This window comes from Prosopis cineraria, unplaced genomic scaffold (genome assembly GCF_029017545.1).
Source record: "Prosopis cineraria cultivar Desert tree isolate PC_DT_omini unplaced genomic scaffold, ASM2901754v1 PC1, whole genome shotgun sequence".
Classification (NCBI taxonomy): domain Eukaryota; kingdom Viridiplantae; phylum Streptophyta; class Magnoliopsida; order Fabales; family Fabaceae; genus Prosopis; species Prosopis cineraria.
This window is the reverse complement of record NW_026555332.1, coordinates 33875413-33887371: the sequence shown is the minus strand read 5'-3', so window position 1 is coordinate 33887371 and position 11959 is coordinate 33875413. Positions and strand designations below refer to the sequence as shown.

The 11959-nt window shown below is 30.8% G+C and overlaps 1 protein-coding gene across 1 annotated transcript; it reads left to right on the top strand.

Moving 5' to 3' along the window:
* The first annotated feature begins 6003 nt into the window (after positions 1-6003).
* On the top strand, positions 6004-10155 carry LOC129310743 (protein TRIGALACTOSYLDIACYLGLYCEROL 5, chloroplastic). Its single transcript, XM_054952663.1, has 3 exons — positions 6004-6193; positions 8193-8367; positions 9914-10155. The coding sequence occupies exons 1-3, from the start codon at positions 6052-6054 to the stop codon at positions 10005-10007; spliced, it is 411 nt and encodes a 136-aa protein (XP_054808638.1). The 5' UTR covers positions 6004-6051; the 3' UTR covers positions 10008-10155.
* Positions 10156-11959: the final 1804 nt, after the last annotated feature.

Here is an 11959-nt window from a genome sequence, read left to right as displayed (position 1 = left end):
CCACTTCCATATGTACATGAATTGACAAAGTTGTTCCGGCCAGTTTTAACATGGGGCACTTACATATGGACACTTGCGGCTGATGATCTACAAGATATATATGGGCCTAAATTGGATTTGATTGAAGGATCAAGAGACAATGATAAGGTAAGAAACAATTATGGAGGAGCTCTCTCAAAAATTGGACATGTTAACTTGAATAATGTATACAATAGCGGTACTAGTTCAAGGAGTAAGCGAAAGAGAGGTGAAATGGTCAAAACAAAAGGAGAAAACACATCTTGCATATGTGATGGTTGATTTAGTGAGTTGTTTGGTTTCTGCATAAGAGGATAGGGTTACAACATTGAAATCAATTCTTAATTCAATAGACCATGGAACAAAACCAATTGATCAACATGTGGTGGATGTTCTAAAGGAACTTTATGAAATCAAGGAGATTGCTTGTGATGAGGCACTTCTTGGACAATGTGATGTGGCCTTGCTATATAAGACCATAGGGGACATCTATATTAAGCTTAGGGAAAATAAAAGAGTATTAGTGGTGTATTTAAAGTGCTTGGGCAAGAAAGCATATTAGATCAATTCTTGCTTTCCTTCTTAATGTTTTAAACCTAACTAGTGTCATTTATATTGTTAACTTTGTTTTTAAACTGATTGTGTTATTTAACTCTTGTTTTATGTGTTTTTATGTTAGGCTGAGCAATGGTGTAATGGTTGTTAAATTATATTATGCAAATTTTATGGATGAAAGTATGCAGATTTGCTTATTACAATTACATATGCATATGAAAGAAGATGAGGTTAAGGCTATTACTGAAATAGTATCTAATTACTCAACATATTTATTGAAAGAGCCTCGTAGAATCAGCTTACAATCAGGTCATGCATGGGTGCAAGAAATTTTGCAAGGGCATCCTCAGTATTGATATGACATGTTTCACATGAAAATGATGTTTTTCTTCAACATTGTGATGAACTGGTGTAACATGGTCTACATCCAACTAAAAGAACAGGGGTTCATAAAATGGTCAGTATGTTTATAAATATTGTTGGACATTAGGTAGGGAATAGGATAGCACAAGAATGATTTCAACATTCAGTAGAGACTGTTCACAAGCATTTTAAAAATGTATTGCATACTTGTGAAAAGCTAGCAAAGGAATATATTCAACTAAAAGATTGCACTTTTCAAGATATACATCCAAAAATTTTAGGTGACCCGTGATATTGGCCATTCTTTAAAATGCCACAAGAGAAATTGATGTAACACATATCTCGTGCATGGTCATTATTGAAGAGCAAGGGAAAAATATTAGAAGAAAAAGTATTCTAGCACAAAATATAATGGCCATATGTGATTGGGATATATGCTTTACTTATGTCATGGCTGGATGGGAAAGGACTATACATAATATTCGTTTATTTGTCTATGCACTCACAAGGCCGGACATGAATTTTTCATATCCACCCCAAGGTATATTTCATATTTATCTAATTTAAAATAATTTGTTTCAATATTTAATTAATTCCTGTAATTTTTATTTGTATTGGTAGATAAATATTACTTGCTGGATGCTAGCTATCTAATGCCATATGGATATTTAGGTCCTTACAGATCTTATAGGTATTACCTCCCAGATTTCAAGCGATCATCCGGATTTTGTAAACAATAATAAGGCTTTTAATTATTATCATTCAAGTTTAAGGACCATGATAGAAAGGACTTTCGGGGTTTAAAAAAACATATTCGCAATCTTATGACATATGCCTAGTTATTCATTTGTGATTCATATAGTTGGTGTAACAATGGCTATACATAATTTTATTAGAAGAAAATCTACAACGAATTCTAACTTTTGGTATTTTGAGGATTAAAATATGATTAACACTAATGATATTATTAATTTCAAGTGCAATTTTAAGCATAACTTCTGATAGAGAGATGAATAGGGTTTGAAATTTTATGAGAGAGCAGATTGCATATTATAGATCAAACCGTTAATTATATAACTATTCAATATTAATAAATGTTATGTTGGATTATGTGTTTTGATGATTACAAAATTAAGAGAAGAGGTATTTGTTATGTGTGTAGATATATAAAAAATTATGGATAAAAACAAAACCTCAAGAGCATGAAGAATCAAGAGAACATGAAAAACTATAGGTTAAGTCATTTAATTCTCTTAAATTCAATGTGAAAATTTTGAGAGCTTAATCACCTTTCATTATCATTAAAATGAATGCATTATCTTTAACTCATATGTCTCATTTATGTACATTGAGACTCATCTTAATACTTTCAAACATACAAGTTATATCATTTTAGCTTGTACTTGTTTATAAAAGTTTGGCTTCTCACCATTTGCAATTTTACGCATGATCCTGTATAATCGCTTGAGTGATTTAGCAAGTTATGTGCACTATAGAAGTATGGCTTAGAAATTAAACCAACGAAGAGTTTTGCTGTGCTTATATGCTTGAAAGTGTTTCCTCCTTCATATTTGAAAATTTGTAACTTAAAAAAGTTGCATTTGAGCAAAGTGGACTTGTTCTTATTTACCTCATGAGAAAGTCTGTAGATATGTCTTTGAGTAGGTCTAGGCTTATGCAAGTTTAATAGTAAACAAATACATACTTTCTTAAACCTGCTTGTATACAAGATATACTAGCCCAAGTTACAAGGAATGAATTAAAGCAACTGTAATTAAATTTTTGTGAATGTGACAGTAAGACCATTCTACTATTTGTAATACCTAATATCACATTTGGTAACAAGGAATTGGAGATAGGGAAGTAGAAGTGGAAGTAAAACCCCAATTTTTGTTTGTTTGGTATGCATGAAGAGGCTTATTGGAGAATTGATTTCCATCAAATTTGATGGAACTAGCTTGCACATTCAGACTCAAGGAACTGGGTTCCACTTCTCTAAAAGTCCACTCGATGACCATTTTGCCCTAACAACCTCTCTCTTGGAAACAATCGAAGGACCACGGCAAAGATAGAGGACCATGTCCTACGGCATATCCAGATCTTTGACGGCAACGGTCCACGACAGTGACCAATCTTTTGATGTTCGAACTTTGCCGTCCTCTTCCTCAACTGGTGAGAAAATTTGTGGCCAATCTTCACTGTGCGTGCGTGATGAACTATGTTGTCCTCTTCCTCAAACTTCGTCCAAACTTCGTCATCCTCTTCCTCTTCCTCTAGATCTTCATTGTGCAACTACTCCACTGCAAACTCTGTCTGAACTTCATCATCCTCTCCCTCTCCCTCCAGTTATTCACTATACAACCACTCCACTGCAAATTTCATTCGAGTCTTTCGTCACAGACCTAGGTTGCAGATCTCCATTTTCTTCTTCAACATTCTAGATCTGTGTTTGAATGTGTTTTATGGCTTTTAGTTTTGGTTTTATGGAATTAGATCTTGTTATTATTTTTGTTTTTGAATCCTCTGTTAATAGAGTATGGTAGTCATCTTCCTCATTTTTTTTTCTTTTGCGGTGATGGGCTTTTTTTTTTTTTTCAATTGGTGGTTTTCCATGACAACTTATATGGTTCAAATTTGGCTTTTTTCTAGGGCTATTTTGATCTTTCTAAAAATAAATATAATATTAAATAAAATTTTTGTCTAACTTCTTTCAGTGTACTGAACATATTTTTAAACTTCACTTTCATTTCTAATTTCACTTCCACTTCTATTTTCACTTCTACTGAAAATAATTTTCTGTATCAAATGAGGTATAAGTGTATATTTACTTTATCGGCAGACAATTCTACTTGTCACACTATTGGAATTTCTTTAAAACATCCTTAATGACTAATCTATTGCCAAGGGCAAGTTTGTCCAGTCGTATGCCCTGAATGTTTAGGATATGACAAAATTACTTCTAATTTTTGAAATTGTTCAACTAATAATTAATATTGATTAAACGTTATTATAAGACGATATTACATTATTTCTTAAATTTTTAAAATAACATTGTGTCAAATGAAAATTAAAGATACCAATTATATTTGGCATAAAGCTTTTGGAATAAATTTATCTTATAACCCTTGATTTTATATTCATCAAATCATCAGTATTACACCTTGGATTTCTGTCCTTGAGAGTCTCGATCAGCAATTTTGGAGATTAAATATGTAATCATCGGAAAATGTAGGGGAGTATACAGGTAACCATGCTTCAAAGAGCTGAGTTACTAGTAAGATGGTACCTTCTTTGTCTTATTTTGATTATGAATATTAATAAAATTTATTAAATATATTCTATAATATTATTTTTTTTAAAAGTAAAATTCATTGACATCTCCTCTTTTTAATTTAAACTATAAAGACCTCCATTTATTTTAAAAATTTATATAAACTTCTTTTAAAATTAAAATATATGTTATACAAACCTTCCTTCTAATTTTATGATTCTACTTCCATCTAACCAATCCTTAGTTAACTGTTACATCATAATGTTAATATTTATGCCCCCTCTTTAGCATAAATATTACTTAACAATCATTTAAACACTTATCTTAATCAAACAAATAATTTTAATACATACATTTCACATTTTTATATTCTTAAATTGATTAATTTTTATTATATAATACTTTTTCTAGTTCTTTTTATAAGTTATTTATACCAACTTTATTAATGTCAATGCAACAAAAGTACAATAAATAAAAATTAGTAAAATTTTAAATATAATCATCGAATAAAAAAAAAGTAAATAAATTGTATAATATTATTTTTCTGTCTTTCTCTTCCATTTTTTAAGGATAGTTTAAGCATTTTATTTAAAATAAAGTATTACTGTCAATCTAATGACTTATAAATTGTAAATAAAAGTGACATTACAAAAATATAATTAATAAAACTTTATTTTTATTATTTTAAAGTATCAAATTATCTTTAAGAATATGCTATAAGGTGGGATGAACGGCCTAAATTATAAATATTCACGTATTAATTTCTCCATTTAACAATTTATTAAAAACATCTAATTTTTTGGCATTAAAAAAGAAAACATTCCAAAGGCTGGGAAGCTTTCTTGTGCATTGGAAAGTGATGGTTGATACGGATTTGGATTATGTACAGTGGCTTTTTGTATAGTGGCTAGGAGGTGGGTAATCATGATCATGCTTTTTATTCAATGGCTAAAAATAAAAAAGTGTATGAAAAGATTTTTTTATTTGCAAATCACACAATTATATTTTATATTTTTAATAAAGTTGTTTTTATCATTAATATTTATATTTAATTTAGTTAATCCATATTTAATATTAAAATTGTAATAATTTTTATAAATTAACTATCCTAATATATTTAGATTTTAAATTTTTAACTTACAATTTTTTTAAAGAATATTTTTCAGAAAGTACCAAGATGTTATTCTTTATTTTTCATATTGTATTTATTAAATAAAAAATTAAAAAAATTATTATAAAAATTTTAATATTATATCTAAACTTTTCATAATATATCTAAATAATTAATTTATAAAAACTAAAAAAATAATATGCAATTGACTGTCCAAGTTAAATCTGTGCTCTTCAAATTAATTATTAGCATACTCCCTCTAGACATTTTTTAAGAAGTTGAATGTTTAAAAATATAAGGTATTTTTAATCTTTCAAGGTGTAATCATTATTTTTTTTTTAAGTGCCGCTATTGATAGTGACTTTATATTTATTATAGGGTGTTTAATAGAAGTAAATATAAAAAGTTAAGATTAATTTAAAAGTAGGTAATTACTTTATTAGAAGTGAAATTCAGTTAAAAATGACTTATATTTTTAAATGGAAGGAGTATTTATTAAAAAATTTTATAATTTTTATAATTTTTATTTTAATAAATATAAAATAAAAAATAAATTTTGTTAAACATGATCGTGTGCTTTGCAAATGAAAAATGTTTATACATTTCTCTCTTTTGAGCCATCGGATAAAATCTACGATTATGATTATCCACTTTTCAATTACTGCACAAAAGGGCCCCTGCGCATGATCCAATCCTGATTGATACTGTTGCTGGCTCCTTGCTCCCCCGAAAGATGAACGGAAGGGACGACAATGACGAGAAGGGTTTGCTGTGGAAACTTCCGGTGGTCAAGTCCAGGAATTTCGGCAAGGTGGGACCCGCCTTCGGAATTGGCGTCGGCTGTGGCTTCGGCGTCGGAGTTGGCCTTCTCGGAGGTACATTTTCTTGGTTTTCTTCAACCCAGGTTTCATTTCTCGTCCATACCCGTTGCGGATTTATCTGTTACTTTCTTTCTTATTCCACTTGATATCTGCATCCCATCTATCACCAAATTTTGAACTTCAATGTTCAAAAGTCAGTTCATCGGTTGCCTTTAGAGTTTTCGCTCGGCTGTTGTTAGTGAGATTATTTACACGAAGATAACTCCTGTCTTTTTGTTCAGAGTTCGGGTTGTTGAATATCTGTTTGTTATATGAATTGAATCGCCTGATGACTGATGAGTGTATATCGCTGCCGTTGTTCTTATCTTCGAGAGAATCGGGACTTTTGGAAACTCTTTTGCATGTCATCTCATTTTATCACGCAAAATGCTCCCCTTAATCGCCTAAATTTTTTTTAAATTGTTCTCTGTTCGTCGCACTTGATCAGTTGTTTGAGCAGTTTAGGATCACGAAAGACCTAAGGAATGTAGTGATGTATATATCAATACTCATTTTAGCTTTTGTCAATTGTTGTCCTGGTAATGACAAAGATGGCTGAAGACTGCAGTAGCGATAGTTCTGCATAAAAGTGGGATCGATGTTTTTAACAAGTTTTATTTTTCTAATATGATTTTTGGATTGCAATTTGGCAATTGCTTTGCTCTTGATGAGTGCATTTTTAAGGGGTGCTGGTAAGTTACGAGATCTTGTTTTTTAAAAACATGCTACTATGGTAAAGCTTATATTCAGAGTTAATTTAGGTGCCCCTCGTCTGCACACCAGAGAGAGAAAGAGAGATTGAGGCTCATGTTTACTGGTTGAAAGGCAGCAATGTCCATCTTGTCAGAGTTGCAGTAGCTGCAGTGCTCTTTATTTTGGTTGTTTGGTAAATAATGATGTAGAAAATGGATACAGGGGATGATGGGGACTGCTGGAAAATAGAAGTCTGGATGATGAGCTGAGACAAAAAGGATGAACTTAACATTAGATGGTACAATTTAGTTGTTATTTATGAGCATCAAAGTTGTTGGAGAACCCTCTAATTTTTAAGGTTGAAGAACCAATCCACTTAATTATCTAATAAGGCAGCACATATTATTCAAAGTAGGACCAGGCATCTCATACTACTTTGGTGTCCAGTATTGACGTTATTACTTTTAACAGAAACATGGAATGATTATTTGGACTTGTAATCTTTTTTTTTTTTTTTGGGGGGGGGGGGGAATACAAAGCCACAGTAAAACCCATGCAGAAAGACAGTTTAGGTCATATGCTGAGTGAATGAGGGGATGCGCCCCAAATGCTGAATAGCTCTATACAGTTATTTGTTGCCGTGTTTTTTTTGGCCTTCTCTTTTCTATATATGTTCAGTATTGTTCCTTTTTTGTTCAATTTATTTTGGGCTTATCAGGTCTAAAAGGGGACTAGATGTCAAATATCAAGGCCATGCAAGACGTTTGCAAACCACACTTTGTTTAATTTTGACAATTGCTAATTTTGGTGTTATTGTCCGTCTCTAGTTCAGAAAGAGACCTTGTTGTGTTGGTTTCAGGCAAATTTTGAATTGTTTGGCATGTGAGTGATGTATCAAACTCATGATCTAATCACTTCGACAAACATGGCTTAAGAGTTTTGTCTTTTGAAGCTTTCCTTAATGTTTTAACTTAACATTCAGGGCACAATTTACTATATTGGGCTTTGTTATGAATCTTTGAGAACTTTTGGCGATTGAGCTATTCCGATGAAGTCTTGGTGATAATATAAGTTGGAGTGAGAAGAAATGTGTTCATTCCCATAATTCTTATTCCACCTTTCTCTTAACTTCTTTCCATGTGACTTTAGCTCCAGACCTTTTATAGTTCCGCAACTTTTTATTGGCATCGTCATGTACTTTATAATAGGAAGGAAATGGAGCTCATGTTGCTGGTTGAGGCTTTGTATAAGATTTCGAACATATTCTTCACCCTTTTTATTGCTTCATCAAGTCTTATGCACAATGGGTTTCTGACTTCAGGGGTGGGACTTGGTCCTGGAATACCTGGATTGCAAATTGGTTATGGATTCGGTGCTGGTTGTGGGGTTGGTTTAGGATTTGGGTATGGCATGGGGAGGGGAATTGCTCAAGATGAGAACAAAAGGTACTCGAATGTTGGAAATCTCTTTCGTAACTCTGGAAGCATTCCTTCTCAGTAAGTACATTTTCTCTTTCTCTTATGCTTGATGTAAATGCTCTCATTCTATTAAGAACTTTACGCATTCATCTACCAATAACTATGTGGATTTTTCCATTTGTTTTCCTTCATGCTGTTATTTTTAAAGCTAAAGCCAGTCTTTTGTTTGGTGTGTTATTTCTTGTTATAAAGTTAAAGAAAGAAGTGGATAAGAAAAAACCCGTAAATAAGTCATACATGAAACTAGAAAAATGTCTATGTAAGATTTCTATTTGATCTAATTTCTGTTATTACCTTTCTGGTATCTTTTTTTTTTTTTTGGCCCCCAAATTACTTTATGTGCTCATTTCTGTTAAAAATTCACTGGTTCTTACTGTGTCAATTATTTTAAGGACTGGAATGTTTAATTGGAGCATAGCATTGAGGTTTTTCTATTAGTAGGGCTGAAATATATCATCATATTGTGAGGCAGATAGGATAATCTGAATGCTAAAATGTGTCTGGCTTAATTGCTGTTTTGGCCCCTCCAGTTTACCAAAGTTTTCTGATTTGTCCTTTTCTAACTACAACAATATTACTCTCCTAGTTCTCAAATTGAAGAAAATTAGTAACTTCCAATTGGTAATTGGCAGTTAATTCCATGAAGGAATGTTCTGATGTGTCAGTGATGCAGCACAACTTGTAATCACATGGTCTTTATTTTATGACTTGGCACATAAGTGGCAGTTACACGTTAATCTAGTGTGCCTCACGTTATAAAACTAGGAAAACCCCCATGCATCTGCACTAGATATCCAAATTTGTTTGATATAATAGATATGCCAAAACTTTGTAAATGAATAGTAAATATACAGTAAAAGAAAGTGCCAAGTTATTTTCATTTTATATAGTATGTTGGTACTTTGACTGGAAAAGTCCTCCATGCATCTGCATAAAATATTCTAATTTGTTTGATAGGACATATATTGTGGAAAAATAGTAAATGACGGTGCTAAACACATAGTAAAAAACAATGCCAAGTTATTTTCCTTTTATGTAGTATATTGATATGTTGACTTCATTGAAAGTCAACACACCAGAACTGAATTAATCCAACTTGAAAACTAGCATGATGGCATTGCTGGAAACTAAGATCACTTATTGCAAGCTTGAGCAAATCAAGAGGGACCAAAGGTGCTATTAAACCTTAATGTTGCTTGCAACTGTTAATCTCATCCAGGAGAGGGGGTTGGAAATGCTGAAATAAATACTAGAACGGTCTGGTAAAAGATTTGCATGGGACTACCAGACTAAGTCCCAGTGTTGGGATTACTTCCATGAAAAATTTGGCAGTAAGAAGATTTTGTAATTTTGCAGTTTGAGTCTCCACCCTCCAACAAAAGAAAACGGGGAAAAAAAAAAAGACCGCTGCATCAGGACCTCTAAAGAATTTTACCTGCACTGCACACAGATTAATTACCATCGGAGTTGTCTGTGTGCAAAATTTTCTATGATTGGTTTCAAGTTTCGTCTCATTATCTTCTTACTTTTGGTGGTTTTTAATTATTTTACTGACCGTTGACAGGGACGATATTGCTGCACTTGTGGATGAACTTGTCATTAATTCCAAAAAGCTTATCAGAACGACAACTAAAGAAATTGAGAAGTGGAGAAGATGAATGGAATTGAATTTGCTGAATTATTTTATGTATAATTTTATAAACTAGTGATATAGTAATTCATTGCAACATTATAGCATGAGTGGCATGGTTTAGTAGTAAAATGTGACTCAAATTTACAGTTAATGTTGAAATTTACATTCCCCAATCCTCAATAGTCGTGTTTCTGAAAAAATTTGGTATGTTTAGATGCATGAGAATTTAAATTTGAACCAAATTCTTCACGATATATAAAACCAAATCTATGTTTTATTATAATTTATTTGTGATTTCATATTCCTCTTTGACCTTAGTTATTTGAAATTTTATCTGCTCTAACCTTCTAATTTTCTTGTTTTCTTTACACTAATCGAAAAGTAGGGATAAATTTATCATTTTCAATTTTCTACTTTTACTTTGAATCTTGGCTTGTCTTTCTTTTATTTTGAAATTTTTTTATGCTATCTTTTTAAAGGAAAAATGACAATAAAATTCATCTAAAATGTATAAATGTTAATTTAGTCCCTCAAAATGTCATAATTTCTTTAAAAGTCTTTAAGAATTTTTTGTCATTAATAAATTTATATAAATTATTAAATTATATTTAAAAAAATAATTTATAAGTTTTATTTAAATATTCACAATTTTTTATTATATTCACAATAATGTAATAGTAAATTATAACTTTACATATAAATTTTTTATTTATTGTTGTATTGTTACAAATATAAAAAGAAAGGTGTGAATATTTAAATAAAATTTGTGAATAATTTATTTTTAATAAAGGTAATTTGATAATTTATATAAATTTATTAATAATAAAAAATTTTTTAAGAACTTCAAAGGAATTATTGCATTTTAAAGAATTAATTTATTATTTATACATTTTAGAAGGATTTTATTATCATTTTTTTCTTTTTAAATGTTTCAATTTTAAAGGTGAAATTTTAAATATAAAATTTTAAATTCAATATTTAAATTTAAATTTGTCCATCCAAACACTACCTCAAAGGATCATTGATTTATGTTAGACATTGTATTCTAATAAGTGTATCTCTTGTAAAATAAGAAAATAAAAACATAAAAATGTATTGTTGATTAATACTAATAATAAGTGATCTAATATAATACCTATCCTGTTCATCAGATTGTGACGGGTCTTTTTTATATATAATTTTTTTGTTCCATATTTCATATGGATTATTTCTTTAATTTCCATCTCACACCAAAGAGGCATAAAAATAATTGAATCCAAGTTGATAATACTAAAAATAATGTTTTTATATCTTCATCAAATTTGAATATGAGCGTGAAAGAGAGAGAGATGTTGAAGTGACGAGTTTTAAAAGATTTGGCCCAATAAATCCTTCTAAAAGTTGAGCTTAAGCCCAGTCATGGTCTTCTTTTTTTTTGCCCCAAAAAAATGTTCTTGTATTTATTTGTATGCATTTTATGATATTAATAAGAAAAAACATAATTTTAAGTTTATGTATTTTGTTTGAGTTTTATTATAATTTTTTTTAAATAAAATATAAGAATTTAAAGTTATATCCCGTCAAACAATAATCTCATGTGGCAACAATGTTTTTTTTTTTAGTGTTGAGTCAGGATATTGTTTGTGGTGGAGATTGTTTCACGGAAACGTAACAAAACTTCCTTGGATGGATCTTCCTTAAATTTATCAGTAAAAACCAAAAAATCATTAACAGGACAGATGATTCAGAAACGAAAGATCACAAGGTTGAGGATGATAAAACATGTTGTCCAAATCCAAGCCTGAAGAATCCACCACTTCAGAAAATATTCCACGTCAGCACCATCATCATCTCCCTTGTATCAGAGCCCACCCTATCAAATCCCTGCATTGGATTACTCTTGCTCAACAGCCAATCACATACCACGAACATTTATCCTACGTGGCACGTCTACATCCACCAGAACCATGCATATACCATTATCTCCTACTCCTCCAT